This window comes from Phyllopteryx taeniolatus, chromosome 11, assembly GCF_024500385.1.
Source record: "Phyllopteryx taeniolatus isolate TA_2022b chromosome 11, UOR_Ptae_1.2, whole genome shotgun sequence".
NCBI lineage: Eukaryota > Metazoa > Chordata > Actinopteri > Syngnathiformes > Syngnathidae > Phyllopteryx > Phyllopteryx taeniolatus.
Genome location: NC_084512.1, coordinates 27,665,676 through 27,685,490, shown reverse-complemented (window position 1 = coordinate 27,685,490; position 19,815 = coordinate 27,665,676). Strand labels below are relative to the sequence as shown.

At 46.5% G+C, this 19,815-nt stretch overlaps 2 protein-coding genes across 4 annotated transcripts; one reads left to right on the top strand and one right to left on the bottom strand.

The window, feature by feature from the left end:
• Positions 1-7,135: 7,135 nt before the first annotated feature.
• Positions 7,136-16,015, bottom strand: pdxkb (pyridoxal (pyridoxine, vitamin B6) kinase b). 2 transcript variants are annotated; one of them, XM_061789367.1, is made up of 12 exons: positions 15,873-16,014; positions 14,811-14,930; positions 12,197-12,251; positions 10,567-10,671; positions 10,405-10,488; positions 10,275-10,309; positions 10,113-10,198; positions 9,651-9,696; positions 9,462-9,573; positions 9,260-9,396; positions 8,895-8,961; positions 7,136-7,882 (listed from the first exon to the last, which is right to left on the bottom strand). In XM_061789367.1, the coding sequence occupies exons 1-12, from the start codon at positions 15,939-15,941 to the stop codon at positions 7,767-7,769; spliced, it is 1,032 nt and encodes a 343-aa protein (XP_061645351.1). In that variant the 5' UTR covers positions 15,942-16,014; the 3' UTR covers positions 7,136-7,766. The 2 variants fall into 2 exon arrangements, with proteins under 2 accessions (XP_061645351.1, XP_061645352.1); XM_061789368.1 differs by lacking the exon at positions 10,567-10,671 and having other exon boundaries at positions 15,873-16,015.
• prmt7 (protein arginine methyltransferase 7) lies at positions 14,905-18,511 on the top strand. 2 transcript variants are annotated; one of them, XM_061789353.1, is made up of 3 exons: positions 14,905-15,518; positions 15,613-15,727; positions 16,006-18,511. In XM_061789353.1, exon 3 carries the CDS (start codon positions 16,229-16,231, stop codon positions 18,269-18,271), a length of 2,043 nt encoding a protein of 680 aa, XP_061645337.1. In that variant the 5' UTR covers positions 14,905-15,518; positions 15,613-15,727; positions 16,006-16,228; the 3' UTR covers positions 18,272-18,511. The 2 variants fall into 2 exon arrangements, with proteins under 2 accessions (XP_061645337.1, XP_061645338.1); XM_061789354.1 differs by having other exon boundaries at positions 14,905-15,727; positions 16,006-16,110; positions 16,199-18,511.
• The last annotated feature ends 1,304 nt before the right edge of the window (positions 18,512-19,815 follow it).

Here is a 19,815-nt window from a genome sequence, read left to right as displayed (position 1 = left end):
ACACACACACACACAGCCTCGAAAAGACACAACAGGTCGACATTTGGACCGATCAACGTGGCCGCCTGCTTGGCGAGCAGGAAGCTAAGACACTGCAGTCAAAAAGACGGGGACGAGCATACAAGCTGATCTAGATATGCGTGAAACTGAGCTTGACGAGTCACCGCACGATTACCGGTACAAAGTTAGCACACCTTTTGAAAAATGAACACGAGAATACATTTGATTTGTCTATTGTCTTGTTGCTAAGTGCAGTCAGCGCAATTGTTAGCACCTACCAAAAAAAACAAAAACACCGTATCGCCTCCAATAGTGGCTGCAAGATATTTACTCAACTGCAGATGGGGGAGGCACATCCACGGTAGCAGTGATCGAAATCAGCAGGTGTGCTGCAGCGAATCATCCTACTTCACATACAGTGAAACCGCTTTTTGGCCACTTTAATAAAGGTGTGTTTCAAAGTTCATTTGTACACTTCATTCGACATTTACATTTATTTCAAAGTGTTTCCAATATGTAGAAATGTAATTATTCTCCAGCAAATTTATTTTTGGGTCAATATTTGTGCCAGACGGGAAGGGATTCATTCGTTGGATTTATATTATTTCCGATGGGAACTATTGCTTGGATTTTCACATGATTCAGTTTTAGTCCCAATTTCTGGAACTGATGAATCGCGGAAACTGGCATCCCACTGTACTTGGTGGGACAGCAACTGTGTTCATCTATCTGTTCCAGTTCAATGCTTTGCCGCCAGGTGGCAGTAGGTACAACAGCAAGTTTCAGCAACCTTTTGAAACTGAAGCAACTGGATTGATTAATGCGACGGGTCACCAGTTTGATACACCCTTCTGGAATAACACATCTGCTTAAATTGCCTCGCATAATAATGCATGTTGTTATGATATGTTAACATTAACAGCGATTGATAAGACACTGATCGTGCTAATGATTTCTCGCAATAATTAGCAAGCTGTCAAACAATATTGATTCCTATAAATCTCTGCCAGTGTCCACGTTTTTCGAATGATCACTTCTACAACATTCCGAGGAAATCGCAATGTCTCATCACCGCTGAGCAATTTTGAGAACAGGCCCACGGGCTACTCACGTGGCCCTTGGGGTCATCGACGTGGTGGCCAGGTCAACAGCAATCACCCGCCTAGTTGTGGTTCCATATTCACAAATGGACATTTATTTGCGGGGTTTTTTTTCTCTTGGACCGATCCCTACCTAGCTCGCTATTCAGGAAAAAGAGTTCTCCTATTTGCGTTTTTTTTTTTTTTTAAACAAGTTGCCACAAGATGGTGCAAACGCCCAGTCTAAATGGGAATTGGTGTCAAGGAAGTATGTGAAAGTGATACCTATTTTCCTACACTAATTGTCTTCACGTAACTTTAATACTGCACAAGAAAATCTTTGTTTACAACATGGACCGGGACTCCACGCTTTAATTAATTAATTTAAAAAAAAAATAATTAACAGTTTGAGCGTGTCGCTCGGTGCTGCTGTTTTGGTTAGCAACATCGTCCAAAGAGGCTCGGTGTTAAGTTTCGCATGAAAACAATAGTGCACAGGAAATATATTTAAGATATATTTAAGTATTTACAGAAGAGACGAACTTGAGAATATCAAAGACGGCAGACGACAACAATGACCAAAAAGTGCTTCATGGCATTGCGGTCACTTTAAAAGACGTCCTCCGTTTTGGGGAAGACATTATTGGAATGTTTCAAGCCAGCTCGCGAGGCGGCGTCTGTTTTCAAATTGTGACATCAAGACATTTACATAACTAGTACAACTCCAGATATATATTTCTAACATTATTGCAAGATGGAATGATTTTTTTTCTCTCCTCTCCTCACATCACCTCCGATTAGATTTTCAGGTTTTGGACTTTTGAGCCAAAACCTTTCATGTTTTTCATGAGATAACGTTTGTCAAGAAAGCAAGAAATAATCAACATCATATCTGGCGAAAGTGTACAAATATCAGATATGCAGTGTTTTCAGCTGATGTTTTTTTTTTTTTTTTTTGCATTATCATTATATTTGTTTAACGTTGTAACGTGTACAAAATAAAATGAAAAAAAAAATGTGCCAAGAAATGGCCAATTTTTATTCATTTGAAAACAATTTTTATTCATTTGAAAAGGGCTAATATCAGCAGGCCAATTCATCACGTGGGGAGTAGAATGGTTTACAGTTTAAGAATAGCGACTCCAAATGCGGGCTGCAGTGTGTGCTGAGCACCGTGACGTCCGTACACCATTTTTCGTTGGTATAGAGGCATATCCCGCCGCCCTTTGTTTTCCCCGATGATTCCATCGGGCGGTCCGCTCGATGAATGTGGAAACCGGGAAGCATAACGGTGCCATCGGGTACAGCGTCGCCGAGCCAGGTCTCCGTGAAGCACATGGCCGCGGAACGTCCGAAGTCTTTAACAGAAGATGAAGCTCGTCCATTTTGTTGGGTAGGGAGCGTACATTCGCGAGGTGGATCGACGGGAACGCCAATCTGTGTCCTCTCTTGCGGAGTTTCACCCGAATGCCTGCTCGCTTCCCTCTGTGGCGACGCTTCCGTCTCCATGCGCCGAAAACCGCGGACGCCGCTCCGGTGAGTAACTCGGGGGAAAAAACTGAGCGGATATTCGAAAGTTGGTGACAGAAAGTCCGGAGTAGACTCCTTGATGGTTAGCAGGTCTCCCCTTGTGTAAGTGAGTCGTGTAAGGTCTCCAAAGACGGACGAAAAACACAAAAAACACAAAAACAAAGACAATACTAGAGAGCGCGTTCCCGAGGCGACCACACTGGTAGGCGCCATCTTATTCAATGCAGTCTTTCCGTCCATTGCAAAGAAATGCAATAAAACAAACAGCACGGCCTCCTTGACTGTGAGGCAACTCCACGATCGCTTTACAACTGAACGAAATATTAATGAGCGAGTTTCCATCCTCTCTCTGCCAGGCAACTTAACGTTGGAAAACAATGATACCGTAAGTGGTTTGGGGTGTGCCTCTAAACTGGAGGCCCTAGATGAACCCTGCAGTTGCCACAAGTAAGCAAATTCTTCTGTGAATCATTTCGAGCTGTTGTTCTGTCTGTCTGCCGGAATGAGGAAACACCTCTTCCTGACCCAACTCTTTACAAGTGCACTCACCGTGCCGTCTTACACGCAAACTGTGAGCAACCGCATCCCAAATCTTAAAACAAAACCTCCCGCACACCTGACACCTTCCTCCACCCGTTCCCACCTGCTTGGACCCGTTTCTTCACTTCCTGACCACACCGAATCCGAAAGGCAGCGAACGTCTTTTACGGGTCTGGCTCGGCGACGTCACGTTACCGAGATAACCGATCGCTGTTCGACACACCACATAATACACGTGTCATGTTTAGAATTCTTCGTTTTGTCTTTATTGCATTAGAACATACATTTGTCATATATATATATATATATATATATATATTTATACTTTACAAAATGTGAATTTGTACACTACAATCTTGTATTGTAACATGGTAGAAAAGACTGCAAAAACATAGCACTAAAAACAGTTACCAAACAATGATGAATACATTTGTCGTCTTGTTTTTGGCCACCAAGAACTTCCAAACAAGTTGGCAGAGATGACGGTGTGCGGGTCAAAACGGGGGCACATTGAAATGTTGTTACACATTAAGACAAAAACATTGACCAGTTGCTTAATACTTCTCTGTAACTAACATATTATATTCTGTGCATCACATTTTTTGGGGTTTTGCATTTTCTGGTTTGAAATGTTCCACAGCAAAATCACACACGGCAAGGAAATGACATCGACTAAAAGAAGTGCTTCCTTCTGCACCGTGTTTTGTTTTTCCACGCCATTTCAAGATGAGGCCATACGTTGATCTTTTCCGAGAACAAACATCGATATAAAGACCTGTCTCGTCAATCATTTGTGCTTCTTCTGCATATTAATGAAACTCCACGTGAGCGCCGGACGCGAGGCATCCCAACACTCGAGTAACATCCTACAACGATTGTCCTCTTCAACATACCCCCCCCCCCCCCCACTCAAAACTCGACATACTGTTTGCCAAACCGCAACATTGCTCCAGTCATTTTTAACTTTCTGTTACACACAGTATCAATAACAACTGCTAATGCTTGCTAGATACGTTTTTTTCAACGTGTAATTTGAGGCAACTAAAACAGGAAATCGAACCAAATATAATTAGAAGGAAGTTTGTAGCTATGCATGCAGTTTATGTTTTTTTACTTAAAAAAAAAAATAGTGCAGTTCAGTTGTATTTAACTTTTAAGTACAATATATTTTCATTCATCTTTTAGTTTTTTTTTTTTTTTTTTTTTAAGTACAATTTTTATTTAACTGATTGTGTTTAATATTCTCACTGTGCATATTGTTACAGTGGCTTTTTTTTTTTTTTTTTTTTTTAGGGATAAAACGTCTCCTTTTTGCTGAACACTTTACTGCAACTGGATTTTAATGTTGGTCATTATGGTGGAGACTTAGAAAGCAAATTGTTTGTTTTTTTCGCTGGTACTTTGAGAACTTTTAAGTTTGAGAACCACTGACTTAGGCAATGACGCTATTAGGCTAACGATACACTTTCGGAACGCCGAAGCTGCAATCAACAAACGACAGGACAATAACATCTCTCTTTCTTTTTTCTTTTTTCTTTTTTTTTTACAAAAATCTCATTACAAAAAGCAAATAGTAATGACATTATTCAAGATAATGTGAAAATAAGTGCTAAAATATCATTTGACTATTTTCCCAGCTCCAATTCTTCAGCGCCACCACCACCGCAACTGCTCCGAGATGCATCATCTGCTAAGCCGAGCGGTGGAGGCAGATGTCCGCAAACACCCCGACCGGGTTGCGGTCAAAGTTTCTTCCTGTTCACCAAAGTGCTCGCTCACACCAATTTGTTCTCAGTTGGCCACATTTGCAGTAGTATATTTTTTCCGTCTTTTGCATCACACACACACGCACAACCCTGTGACCATTCATGAATAGAAATACACACACACACACACACACAGCCTCGAAAAGACACAACAGGTCGACATTTGGACCGATCAACGTGGCCGCCTGCTTGGCGAGCAGGAAGCTAAGACACTGCAGTCAAAAAGACGGGGACGAGCATACAAGCTGATCTAGATATGCGTGAAACTGAGCTTGACGAGTCACCGCACGATTACCGGTACAAAGTTAGCACACCTTTTGAAAAATGAACACGAGAATACATTTGATTTGTCTATTGTCTTGTTGCTAAGTGCAGTCAGCGCAATTGTTAGCACCTACCAAAAAAAACAAAAACACCGTATCGCCTCCAATAGTGGCTGCAAGATATTTACTCAACTGCAGATGGGGGAGGCACATCCACGATAGCAGTGATCGAAATCAGCAGGTGTGCTGCAGCGAATCATCCTACTTCACATACAGTGAAACCGCTTTTTGGCCACTTTAATAAAGGTGTGTTTCAAAGTTCATTTGTACACTTCATTCGACATTTACATTTATTTCAAAGTGTTTCCAATATGTAGAAATGTAATTATTCTCCAGCAAATTTATTTTTGGGTCAATATTTGTGCCAGACGGGAAGGGATTCATTCGTTGGATTTATATTATTTCCGATGGGAACTATTGCTTGGATTTTCACATGATTCCGTTTTAGTCCCAATTTCTGGAACTGATGAATCGCGGAAACTGGCATCCCACTGTACTTGGTGGGACAGCAACTGTGTTCATCTATCTGTTCCAGTTCAATGCTTTGCCGCCAGGTGGCAGTAGGTACAACAGCAAGTTTCAGCAACCTTTTGAAACTGAAGCAACTGGATTGATTAATGCGCCGGGTCACCAGTTTGATACACCCTTCTGGAATAACACATCTGCTTAAATTGCCTCGCATAATAATGCGTGTTGTTATGATATGTTAACATTAACAGCGATTGATAAGACACTGATCATGCTAATGATTTCTCGCAATAATTAGCAAACTGTCAAACAATATTGATTCCTATAAATCTCTGCCAGTGTCCACGTTTTTCGAATGATCACTTGTACAACATTCCGAGGAAATCGCAATGTCTCATCACCGCTGAGCAATTTTGAGAACAGGCCCACGGGCTACTCACGTGGCCCTTGGGGTCATCGACGTGGTGGCCAGGTCAACAGCAATCACCCGCCTAGTTGTGGTTCCATATTCACAAATGGACATTTATTTGCAGGTTTTTTTTCTCTTGGACCGATCCCTACCTAGCTCGCTATTCAGGAAAAAGAGTTCTCCTATTTGCGTTTTTTTTTTTTGAAACAAGTTGCCACAAGATGGTGCAAACGCCCAGTCTAAATGGGAATTGGTGTCAAGGAAGTATGTGAAAGTGATACCTATTTTCCTACACTAATTGTCTTCACGTAACTTTAATACTGCACAAGAAAATCTTTGTTTACAACATGGACCGGGACTCCACGCTTTAATTAATTAAAAAAAATAATAAAAATTAACAGTTTGAGCGTGTCGCTCGGTGCTGCTGTTTTGGTTAGCAACATCGTCCAAAGAGGCTCGGTGTTAAGTTTCGCATGAAAACAATAGTGCACAGGAAATATATTTAAGATATATTTAAGTATTTACAGAAGAGACGAACTTGAGAATATCAAAGACGGCAGACGACAACAATGACCAAAAAGTGCTTCATGGCATTGCGGTCACTTTAAAAGACGTCCTCCGTTTTGGGGAAGACATTATTGGAATGTTTCAAGCCAGCTCGCGAGGCGGCGTCTGTTTTCAAATTGTGACATCAAGACATTTACATAACTAGTACAACTCCAGATATATATTTCTAACATTATTGCAAGATGGAATGATTTTTTTTTCTCTCTCTCCTCACATCACCTCCGATTAGATTTTCAGGTTTTGGACTTTTGAGCCAAAACCTTTCATGTTTTTCATGAGATAACGTTTGTCAAGAAAGCAAGAAATAATCAACATCATATCTGGCGAAAGTGTACAAATATCAGATATGCAGTGTTTTCAGCTGATGTTTTTTTTTTTTTTTTTTGCATTATCATTATATTTGTTTAACGTTGTAACGTGTACAAAATAAAATGAAAAAAAAAATCTGCCAAGAAATGGCCAATTTTTATTGATTTGAAAAGGGCTAATATCAGCAGGCCAATTCATCGATTAATCAGTCGGGCCCAACTAAAAATCAGTTAAGACGTAAAAAAAAAAAAAAAATCGGTGTGTGCGAGACTGCTTCAGATGGAGGTCGGTGCAGCATCCCAAAATATTTGATATCAGATATGAGCGTGTCGTTGAGTAGCACATGATGGTCCAATAGACAGTTGAGCTATCATACAGATGCGCCAATACAGTTATAGTACAACATCTATACATCAACTTTACATTGTGCGGGGTTTTTTTTTTCCTTTGTAGTATTTTCTGGGGGACTTGGTCACCATGACATCAGCGCTAAAAATAAAATGAAAAAAAAAAACACGTGTGGAAGGGAGTGGAGCCACAGATGCCCAATTTCAGACCACACACAGTGCGTCTCGCGTCCATGTTTTTTGTTTTTGTTGTTTCCTCCCCCCCCCCCCCCCCCCCCCCCCCGCCTTAAAGCTGTCTACACTTCTTGTCCATCTGCGGCTGCGCGCGGAGGCTAATGGCTTGTCGGGAGCGCTAAAAATGGTCAGAGGACGGAACGGGTTGATGAGTTTCAAAATGACCTTTGACGGAGACGGGAGGCTGGCGGCCGTTACGATATGACGGTGGCCTCCGTCACGATGGCGGGGTCTTCTATGTCCGCTTTGCTCTGGACCATCCGCAGCTCCAGCTGGGGCGGGCTGGGCCGCCGACCGGGACCTGCTAGTTCTGATGAGAGAGAGAGAGAGAGAGAGCGACGAGGAGAAGCCGGTCAGGACTCGCTCACATGACTTGACTCGAGTCAGACTATTTTAGGACTCGCTCGGCTAAAACTTAGGAACGGCTCAGCTTGACTTTGGCTTGGCGGACATCTTGACAAGTCTTGCCTGTTCACATTTGAAACTGAAATTTGCTCCGCGACCACGCTCGTCCCCCACCCAAATGAATGCAAATGCAATTCATCCGTTCCAGCCCCACAAAAGACACCAACACATTTCTGGGTCGTGTGCTTTCAAAGGAAAAATAGCACTCTACAATGTTGCACTTCATACAAATCTACATGAATGACATCATTAAATAGAATATGAAGAAAGAAACAGTTTGCGCATCATGGTTTCATGCTTGAATGAAACCATTGACATTTTGCTGCTCCTTCTGGTGTGCATGCCTTGACCACCAGGGGGCCCTATAATACACAAAATGGGTCCGTTCTAGGCTGCAGTAATATTGGTTGTGTTTAGCCAGATATTTAGAAGAATATACGCCCGCAAATATTGTTATATTGTCTGTCTACATGTGTTGCTCAAAATTGCTCATTGTGTTCTGGTGTAATAACATTGAGATATTTGCAAGCATTTTTTGTGTTACCAATCTTGAAAAGAAATGTAATGGTTAATAAACATGTTTTTATCGGCTCCTGATTTCAAAACTGGTTATTCATCAACGTGTTGTGTGTAGTGTATGTAATTATATGATGTAATCTTTCATTGATATGGATTTCCGCCGAGGAAAGTCATCACTACGATGTGGCCCGTGAAAAACAATGACTTTGACACCCCTGGTTCAGTTTCTAAAAAAAAAAAAAAAAACAAAGACTGATGACAGCTCGAAGCTGGCAACCCACCCCGTTTTGTTACGAAGCAGAGGTACACGTCCGCGTCACATCGCATTCAAGGATCCGTTCAAAACACCCTCAGGGGGCTCGTGGGCGCCAGCTACTGGTGGAGAAGGTATTGCTTACCGTGAGCGTACGATATGGTCCTCTGGATGACGTGATGCATCACCGAAAACGTTTTCTCACAAGCCGTCTGATTGACGAGTGGAGCAGGGAAGACAAACATATTGAAGTCGGGGCGAGGATTTTGTCAAAACGCTACGCAAAAGTATCGGGACACCTTGCGGGAGTGAAAAGTGAAGATATGTGGAGACCGCACCCATAAGATCTTTTTCATTTTTCTGGGAAGATGTTCTACTCTGGCATTTGGTGAGACCACATCTTTTGCACTGCCTCACCCTGCGACATCTGGAATTCGGCCTGTTTTACTGCCACTTCTCCGCTCGCCTGCGTCCCGATACTTTTGTGGTCACGAGGGCGTGCGGATGCACCTTGAGATCGTTCGGGTAGTGGTGCGTCCACGCCAGCAGCATAGCGGCAAACAAGTCGCCGGTTCCGACAAAGACGGCGTCCACTTTGGGAACTTCTATTCTGACCCTCTGCGTCGTCCTGCTGCCGTCGGGTCGAACTGAGCGCAGAAGAAGAATTGAGTGTTGCTTCCTTGAGCGCAGCTTAAAAAAACACGACACCCACCGTGACGCTGGCTGCCCAGCGACACCAGGAAGCGATCGCCCAGCCTGGAGGGCAAATCAGAGGAGGTGATGACCACCGTGTCCGGGCCCATGGCGTGCAGCAGGTCCATCACCTGCGCACCAAACGCAAACGTTCAAATCACTTTGCTCAGCGGTAGAGGGGTCACGTGACGAATAAGACGTTTCTCACCTCGACGGCATCTTTCTCCGTGCTGATGTTCTTCCCCGTCAACAGTCTGAAACAAGCGAGGCAACAAGTAGTGCCAGGCGGGGGCATCCAAATAAATTGGAATACATTTGTGCATAACCAAATTCATTTCGGTGGTTCAACTCAAAAAAGGAAACGTCTCGTCTTAGCCATTAATATCAGATAAGAGCACAAATTACAACCAGATCTAGCCGGCACCCACCCGCTGTGCAACGCTGTGCATAATCACCCATTATGAGCACCGGATTGATTCTTTTTTTTATCGTATGCAGCCATCAACGAGTGTTCACCTTCCGCTCGGAGTTTATTGTAAACATCTTCGGAACCGATCGTTGAAAATTACGATCGATGCGTCAAACCAAAGTTGACAGAAAGTGTCACGAAAAAAAGAAACAAACAAGCGCAACGACGGCGACTTGAAGCTCCTCGGTGGCGCGAACTCACTCGGCCTCAAACTGGTTGGGCGTGATGATGTCAGCAACGGGAACCACCTTGTTCTTGTACACCGGATACAGATTCTGAGGGACGTACTGGAAAGACATTTACAGGCGTAGCGTGAACACAAAACACACGCGCGCACACACACACAAAGCACTCACAACCCACCATGGATCCGTGGTCACCGAGCACCGGGTCGCACACTGAAACCACAAAAACACACACGTGGATCCACTTCCAATCCACACGGCTCTTTTGTGCGATCCGAGAATTCCCAAGAAGAGAAGCGAACGCTCACCGTACACCAAGTTCGGATTGGCTCTCTTCAGCTCCTGAACGATATCCACCACCATCTCCAGGAAGGACGTGTCCCTGGTGTACCCTGAACACAACACGCACGCACGATATGCCTCAAAACGCGCAACAAACGCGTCCTTGACGACCACCCGCCTGCGCGCACCTGTGAGGACGTAATCGTACTGGTGCACGTTGTTCAGCTTGATGCCTTCGTAGAGAACGTGCAGCTCGTCGGCCGTCAACACTTGGCCCTTCCAGTGGGAATAGCCTGAAGAAGAAGGCGCGCACACACGGCCCTTGAACGCACCGTGTAAACATTCATTGGCAGACGGCAAATGCGCAACGCGATGATTTGTTGTTTCAAATTTGATACGTGCGGATATACATGGAAGGACACGCATACGCAAACGTTTGTATATACACACACACACTCACGGACACGCACACACACAGATGGACACAAATACACAGAAACACACACAGAGAGGCACACACGCATGCACACACGGCCAGGTGAACAGACGAACACACACACAAACGGAGGGGCACACACGGACGGATGGATGGACACACAAACGGGGACACACACTAACGTCACAGAAACACAAGCACGCACACGCAAAGGAGACACTGAAAAGGAAAATGAGATAAATGTGTGACTTCAATTGGGCTCGCATTGACTGCGTGCGTGTGTGCGCGCACGTCGGTCTGCTGCAGGCTGATGTCGCAGCTCCAGGTGAGTCACAGGCGGGTCACGTGTTTCGGGGGGGGGGGGGGGTTGCGGTCGCTAGGCAACACGGCAGGGGGGAGGCGGAGGGCCGTTCCCGCGTGCTTGCGTGAGCGTGCGTGCGTGCGTGCGTGCGTGAGCGATGACGTCATCGGGCCGCTGCTGTCGCAACCGACGGCGTCATCTTCCGGCTCCTCCCGCCTCCTCATCTCCATTTCAGGCCTCTGCCCGCTGAGTGCATTCAGCAACACAAGCCCAGCGCTCACGAAGTGGATTCGAGAAGCCCCCGCTGCCGGCCTCAATTAACAGCGCTGCTAATGATCAAAGTCCGGTTTTTTTTCCCCCATGTTGCTGTCATGGTTAACAACCCAGAATGTAGAAGTTCTTTAAGCCATACCATATTTTGAATGCCCATATTTGACTATTATTCGCTATCCGTTAATTTCAGAATGTACTATTTCACAAAAATGCACATTATTTCTTGATTAGGATGTCAAAATGATTCTAATTATTATTAATATCTATTAATTATTATATACAATTCAAAATCATTGATCCTGAGCAATTACACTTAATTGTAAATGGCGAATATTTTCGATGGCAAATCCTTGCGTGCGGTCAACACCAAGTTGGGCCTCGCCGCGGACTCGGCCATCGAGACGTGAACCGGAACCATAGCCAATCGGGAAGCTCGATGAAGGCCGCGTGTGCGGCTTCCCGCCAAAATCTGACGGAAAATGACCCACACGGAATGTACAAAATAATCTGGGTTCTGCCGATGATCCCGTCGATTCATCGGGTAATCGACTTTTGCATTATTAAACCCAATAACGTTTGGTGAGAGGTGCGGTTATTGTAGCATGTGTGACTTTTAGCGTGTATGGCTTTAAAATGCAAAAGCCCGGCGAGTGACGTGGGCGTCAGCCAACGCGAGCGTCGCGTTGGCTGACTGTTAGGCGCGTTGAGTGACTATCGGCGGCTCGTGTACGAATGTGATTGTTGCGTTTTGGTTTTTGTTTTTTCCTGTACCGCGCACAGCAAAGGAAAACGTCGAAAGCGATGTTACCTGTGTGGTTGGAGAACTGCACCGAGTTGATGGAGTCCACCTCGAAGCCCAAAACCTGCAAGGCGACAAACATGCGCATAAGGTCACAAGCGGCACAGATGATTTTTTTCTCTTCTGGTTATGAGGTAAAGATGCAAATTTGAATAGGTGAAACATAAATGGCACCTCGGTGGCGCTGGCTGGGTTGTTATGGCGATGGCTCGATGACGAAGGTTGAAAACAACAACAACAACAAAGTCAAACGGACGACCCGTTTGCTCTCCGTGACCTTCTCGTCGCTTTGTTTGCCTTCGAAGTCGTGCGCTGCCCTGCTGCACTTTTCCAACGCACGCCACAATCCCTTCCTTCCTTCCTTCCTTCCTTCCTTCCACTACAGCTGTTCTTTTTTTAATTCATGCATTCTTCCTTCCAACCCGCTTTTCTGCCTTCCTTCTTTTCTTTTTTCTATTTCCTACCTTTCTTTTTGCCTTCCTTCCCTCTGAGCTGCTTTTTTTATTTTTGCACCCTTTCCCCCTTTGCTTAGAACTCCTTTTCTGCCGTCCATCCATCACACCTCTTTGATTCCAGCATCCTTCCTTCCTTCTTCCCCTCCCTAAAACCTTCTTCTGTCGTCCTTCCATATAAAGAGCATTATTTGCACATTAGCGGGCGCAAAGAGAATCAATCGGACGTAACAAGTTGAACGCGCTCCGGCGGTCGTCGGAGCTTCCCGAACGTCCCGAGGCGCCGCCAGAGCCCCAAATAGACGGAAGCACTTCTGGCCACAGCGGGGCGGAGGACAGAATCATCATCATCATCATCATCATCCAGCAAAGCGACCACCACCCGTTACAGTCACTTCGTCAACAGCAGAAATCCTAACGGGCTACGACGCTCACTTTCACGGCCCGCTGAGCAAATATCGTCTGTTTCGTCCACGTACTGTACTGTACTACTTAAACAGAAAAAGGCTTTTAAGAGGAGTTTTAAAAAGGACAGTGAGGGGGCTTCTGGAATATTCCAACACAATAACCTCCAGCTTCCGCCGGGACTCGGGAACCTCCACTGGCGCTTGGTCAGCTGACCTGAGCCAATTGAAGTTCTGTGCTCCACTTAAGGGTTGAGCTAACTGGAGACGTTTAAGGGAGGACTGGCTGACTCCAAAATAATGCATCTTTCTTCAACTATGGGAGCGACATATAGTGACAGGCAGAACAATTAAATGTCAGAAGGTAAATAACTAACAGGTGTACGCTATCGCCTTTTTGGGACGTTTTTGTTTGGCGGTGTGTCTCTCGTGTAAAATATGGACATATTTTATGCTGGCTTCATAAAGGTTGAGAAGCACTGCAGTATTACCTATGATTAGGAAAAGTGCAGAACTTTATCACGCGACTAAGACGAAAATGGTGTCCATCTGGAGAAGGGTTAAAAATACAACGTGCGGTTCATCCGATTTTTCCGGTTTGCCATTTCTGCGACATCGACGCAACATTTATCGTACGACTCCACAAGTTGCCGAAGTCATAGCGGAACAGTTTTGGAAACCGAGAAAAAAATATATATTTTTTTAGCAAGCGCTTGACGTTTTGCATTGATTTGGTAATAGCAAGTTCAAAATGACAATGATGCTATTAGGCTAACCAAAAAATAAAAAATAAAATAAATAAATCATTGGATCAAATTAAATGTTGAATCCATGTATACAAATGTTTCATTAAAAATGTATTTATTTTATTATTAATATTAAATTAATCAATCATTTGACAAAAAATATATTTCAATGAACCTATTTTAGGCAAGGAAATGAATTGTCAGTACTCTTGATAATGCAAACGCCGAGTCCGTGGGAAAATCGTAGCGGGCAGCGCAGGACCCGAGCGGTCGACACGTCTGCCTGACGGTTCTGAGGTACGGGGTTCGAATCTCCCCACCGGCCTTCCTGTGTGCACTTTCCTCCCGAGCCGATGTGGATTTTCTCCGGGTACTCTCGCTTCCTCCCACATTTAAAAACGTGACGGGACTCCAGCTCACCCGAGACCCCGACGAGCGTTCTACGGACGTGAAATCGGAGCGATTCCGATCAATTTGCACTGCGGACGGTGTCCCGTAATGGACTGTTTGACCTTACCGCCTGGGACCACCGTGAACCCCGTTCCACTCGGTAAGCACACACACTCGTGTCCTCAAAAACAAATCGCCAGTGCCACATTGGAAGACACTTTGTTCTCTGATGTCTTTTTCAATGTCAGAGAACCGAGAGCTTTGTCTCCATCACTGCCTCAATGACAACATCAAATAAAGGTCATCAGGGGTCAGCAAGAAGGGAGACGAAACATCATCTTGGATGTTTCGTTCACGTGACAACACACTGAAGGAAGGGGGAAAAAAAAAAAAAAAAAAGAAAGAAAAAAAAAAACATGAGGACGAGGCACGTCACGACTCGTTTGTTGGCAAACACGAGAAACTTCCCATTGCGTTCTTTTAGTCACGACGGGAATTGCGGATGGTATTGAAAAGGGGGGAGGTGGGAAAAGGGGAGCACCACACGTGAAATGTCAGTCAAGGTGTCCCGGGGGGGGGGGGGGGGGCCATCATGGATGCGAGGAAAAGCGAGAGGGCAGCTGGCGCCTACCTGCAACGGGAACGAGGCGCTCTTGTTGCCCACGTAACCCCGGACGACGTGGCTCTGGATGGACAGGACGCGGCACTCCATGGCGGCTCCCGCTGCTCGGCCGACGACGACGGACGCGGGCTTCAGCGCATAACAACGCCGGGGACACACAATTTCCGATTTAGCTTAATATTAGCTGCATGCTGATCCCGACGTGTGTCACGCGCACGTATGACGGCGGCGAGCCTGCGTGCGTGCGCGCGCGCGCCCGCCTATGTGGATTGAAGCTCACGTCCTTGCGAAAATCTATTATTTATGTCAGCGTTTGTAAACGTTACCCGTTTACCCGTTACCCGACGCAGCTCAATACAGAAATATCCCCCGCAAAACCACTGGCATGCACTCCAAGGGATGCAGTTCGTATGCCAATGCTGCGTGTGGCGCTGTTTTGCGTAGGCGCCAATGTAAAACGGCGAAGAAGACATGGCGCATGCGCTGTGGCCAAACCTCGACGCAAAACTTGAAACCGTGAAAAAAAAAAAAAACGGACGGGCGCTTAATGAGAAAAGACTATTAGCTGCCAATAACCTAGATGTATGGTTGGTGTTACGAAATAAGTTATATCGTCAACGGGGCGTGAAAAGCACTCAAAAAGTTCGGATGCCAATCTGTGACGCTGCCAAATCAATGGCCGAACATTGAACGTGAAAGAAAAACGTTTTCCCGCGGGTAGGGCTTAGTAAAAGTATGCACGATGAAATTCTAAAAGACAGCAACTATTAGCTATCATTAATGTGTGTTTCGGTGTTACAAAATGGGGAAGACATCGGGCCGCGTGCTCACCATAGATAAGACGACTAGATAAGCCAGCGCTCTGAGGCATACGACTAACCGACGTGCCTACGTTACGGCCATGTTGGGAAGGTCGACGTAACCATGTAAGTAATACTTGTACATTGAAATTTAGTCGTAACTTGCTCATTTCTCAACCGATGTTCTTAGGTTTGTCGTCTTGTTAACGCCAGCGCGTGCGCTATCGATAAAGACTATAAAAAAGGGCCCCCCTAAAAAAATACATTTTACCTGTGAAACTTCCCTTGTCGCAATTGTACATTGTTGTATGCAACCGTATGCATCACAATGTACCCGCATTGCTTTTATCTATTTTTTCTTGCTTTGCACACACGGACTGGCCACTTTGACCCTGCTCGCTTAGCGTCGTCGGAGACACGCACATAAAAAGGGGCGTGTCGTTTCTATTTCTCCATATCTGTGTCCCGGTCATTCAAAACACGTGAAAGGACGGAAAGGGAGAAGGAAGGTAATGGCTGTTCCCGCGGCGGTAATGCACAATTTGTGAAGTTAAGACTTTGGAATGTAACCGCGGGTCGTGTTTGCTGTATACAAAGTGGGCAATTGTCGAAGTAACTGTGGCAGAAATGAAGGCGTTCTGCGGACGAGCCAGCCTGCCCGTTGCGGGTTTTGACTGCGCGGAGGAGAGCGAAGAGTACGACCACCACCAGGAGATCGCCAGGTCACGCTACGCCGACATGCTGCACGACCGCGACAGGAACGACAAGTACTACCGGGGCATCAGGGCCGCTGTGGCCCGTGTGCGCGCTCGGGGTGAGAAAGTCATCGTCCTGGACATCGGAACAGGAACCGGCCTACTGTCCATGATGGCTGTTACGGCTGGAGCCGACTTGTGCTACGCCGTGGAGGTTTTCGAGCCCATGGCGGCCGCCGCCAAGTGCATTGTGGAGAAAAACGGCTTCGCGGACAAGATCAAGGTCATCAACAAACACTCCACGGACGTCACCGTGGGCCCGGGCGAAGACATGGAAACGAAGGCCAACGTCCTCATCACAGAACTGTTCGACACGGAGCTGATCGGCGAAGGGGCTCTGCCCAGCTACGAACACGCGCACCGGAAGCTGGTCCGGGAGGGCTGCGAGGCCGTCCCTCACCGGGCCACCGTCTACGCCCAGCTGGTGGAGTCGCAGCTGTTCTGGAGCTGGGCCCGGCTGCGGCCGGTAGAGGTGCAGGGCAGCCGGGTGCTGCCTCCGCCGGCTGTGGGCGACTGCAGCGGCGCTCATTCGGTGTGCGACATTCAGCTCAGTCAGATTTCGCCCCGGAGCTTCACCGCTTTGAGCCCCGTCTGCGCCATGTTCACCGTGGACTTCAGTAAGCCCGTCAGCGGCGGCCCCCGGTCCCACTCCTCGCGCTTTGCGGCTCGGACCGGCGGTCGGGCTCAAGCGGTGCTCTCCTGGTGGGACCTGGACATGGATCCCGGCGGCGGCATCGTGTGCACCGTGGCGCCCGGCTGGACGTACCCGCGGCCGAAGACGGCTCCGTGGCGAGACCACTGGATGCAGAGCGTGTACTTCCTGCCTGAGGAGCGCGAGGTGGCCGAAGGTCAAGATCTGAGTCTGGTCGTGTGCCACGACGACTACAGTCTGTGGTACGGCCTCGGGTCTCGCGGCCGCGACGCCGTTCTCTCCAGGCCGTCTTGTACGTGCCGGGCCCACCTGGCGTGGACGCGAGCGCGATTCGGTGAACTGAACGACGAAGTTCGCACAGAGCGCTACGTCAGCGCGCTGCGCGGCGTCGTGAAGGAGGACGGCGTCTGTGTCGGAGTGAGCGACGGAAGTCTTCTTCCTGTGTTTGCTCATCTGCTGGGGGCCAAAAAGGTGTTGAGTTTGGAAAAGTTCAGCATGAGCAAACGGGTGATGGAGCAGCTGCTGGAGGCCAACTCGCTGGGAGGACGAGTGGAGCTGCTGGACATCGCGCCCGAGCAGCTGACCCGCGAACATTTGGGAGGAGAGCAGATCTCGCTGCTGATAGGCGAGCCCTACTTCTGCACGAGCCTTCTGCCTTGGCACTCACTGTTCTTTTGGTACTGTCGCAGCGCCCTGGCGGGCCTTCTCCGACCCGATGCCGCCATCTTGCCCCGCTCCGCCACTCTTCACATGGTGGCCGTAGAGTTCCGGGATTTGTGGAGGATACGCGCTCCGTGTGTTACATGCGAGGGATTCGATGTCACGCCGATGGACGAAATGATCCAGAAATCGCTGGATTTGCGCGAGGCCCGTGAGGCCGAGCCCCACCCGCTCTGGGAGTATCCCTGTCGCGCTCTGACTCCGTCCGCAGCCGTCATGACCTTCGACTTCACACGCCGCGTCCCTCGGCGGCCTATCGTCAGCCGCGGTTCTCTACCGTTGGTGAGGAGCGGCCGCTGCCACGGCGTAGCCGCGTGGATGGAGTACAGCCTGAGCCCGGACATCTCGGTCAGCGAGGGTTTGAGGCGACCGGTCGGCGAGCGGGGCGACTGCGAGTGGAGTCGGCACAGGAAACAGGGCGTGTACTTCTTCCGATCCGCGTGGGAGAGCTCGGGCGACGGCGGAGCCGCCGTGGTTTACGACGTCAAATTTGAACCCGCTTCAGGAGACGTCACGATGGACTTCAATATCGAGTCTCGTTGAGATGGAGCAAAAGAAGCGCGAGGAACTTTGGCATTTGGCAAAAACGGCTCAAGGCGCTTCCTTCCCACTCTTGTGGAATCGGCGAAAGGGAGACGTGTCTTTCGTTTCACGGTCACCAAAGATGACAATGGTCGACGTTTAGGCTTCATTCGCCTTTACATATGTTTGTAGAAAGAAACGATTTACACGACAACTTTCGTTTGAAAACATCGTCCATAAATAAAATGAAATTTCAACAAGTTTGGGTTTCAAACAATCGTGTCATCAACCTGTTTTTTTTTTTGCGCCATACACGGGAAGTCGGCTGACGTGTTTCCCGGGTTGGGCCACGTGACGTTCCGCATATTGCGGATCGCAGACTTTTCAAAATGTTGTGTTGTTTCGCATTAGTTGGGAAAGAGTAACGTAGCCTTTACGCTGACCCTCCACTCTGTTGAAACTGTTAGAGGAACGTAGCGAAGCAGGATTTGCTTTTCACGAGCTAAACGGTCTACTGTACTCAAACATTTGCCAATGAAAACCATTTATAAAAAAAAAAACTGCATTTCATCATAAAACCACTCCGAATCATTGTCCTAACGTGTCCTTTGTTGACATTTTTATATTATTTTGATGATGAGAATTGTAGGTTAAAAGTAGAAAAACACTTTGTGATTGTGACTCAGAGACTCAAAGTCGTGGCTCAGGGGATTTCGTAGAAAAGTGCAGGGGAAGAAAAAAACAGCAAGAAGCTTTGGACTCTGTGCTCCGCTATTTGACCTGAGTCTGTCCATCTCAGAGCCCTACTGGGTTCATATCCCATTAGCATTTCATGCATGTATTCAGGACGTAAACCGCTTAGTGATTTATAAACCAGTAGCAGAACTTTAAAATCCATTCTAAAGCTGACTGGAAGCCAGTGTAAAGACTTGAGAATTGGAGTAATATGCTCTGACGTCTTTGTTCTGGTCAGAAGACCATTACAATAGTCAAAGTCTACTTGAGCTAAAAGCATGGATGAGCTTCTCCTGGTCTGCTTGACACATGCAAGCCTTCACTCTGGATATGTTCTTCAGATGGTAGAAGGCGGTTTTAGTCGTTAATTTGATAGGACTGTCTAAAGTCAGGTCGGAATCTATCAGAACACCAAGGTTTCGGACTTGGTCTTTGGTTTTTAAACAGAGTGACTCCAGGTATTTACTAACAGCAATTCTCTTTTCTTTATTCACTTTATATTTAAAAAATAAACTAATCCCTGAACCTAAAAAGTGACGAACTAAAGGCAAAACTAGAAAAATGTTGTCATAGGAAAATAAATAAACTAAAATAATCATCATGGGTAAAAATGAAAAATATATACATCTTCTTTGGTAAAATAAAAAATGCCCTCATAGATAAAAGTGGAAAAAATGTAATTCTCGTTATGGGTAAAATGTTTTTAATGAAAACAAAAATTATCCTCAAGAGAGGTTATTTCATCTGCAAAGTAAAAAGAAAAAAAGAATGGAAAAATGAAACAACAGTAAATTAATTATACTCATGAGGGGAAAAAAAAGTTTAATTAA

What these genes read in the sequence shown, in the direction of transcription:
- pdxkb (XM_061789367.1), bottom strand. Translation starts at nt 15,941, where the DNA reads ATGCGGGTACATTGTGATGCATACGGTTGCATACAACAATGTACAATT. An exon ending in CAATCCGAACTTGGTGTACG is followed by an intron (nt 10,310 to 10,404) that starts GTGAGCGTTCGC and finishes TTGTGGTTTCAG; the next exon opens with TGTGCGACCCGGTGCTCGGT. An exon ending in GACCATATCGTACGCTCACG is followed by an intron (nt 7,883 to 8,894) that starts GTAAGCAATACC and finishes CTCTCTCATCAG; the next exon opens with AACTAGCAGGTCCCGGTCGG.
- prmt7 (XM_061789353.1), top strand. Translation starts at nt 16,229, where the DNA reads ATGAAGGCGTTCTGCGGACGAGCCAGCCTGCCCGTTGCGGGTTTTGAC.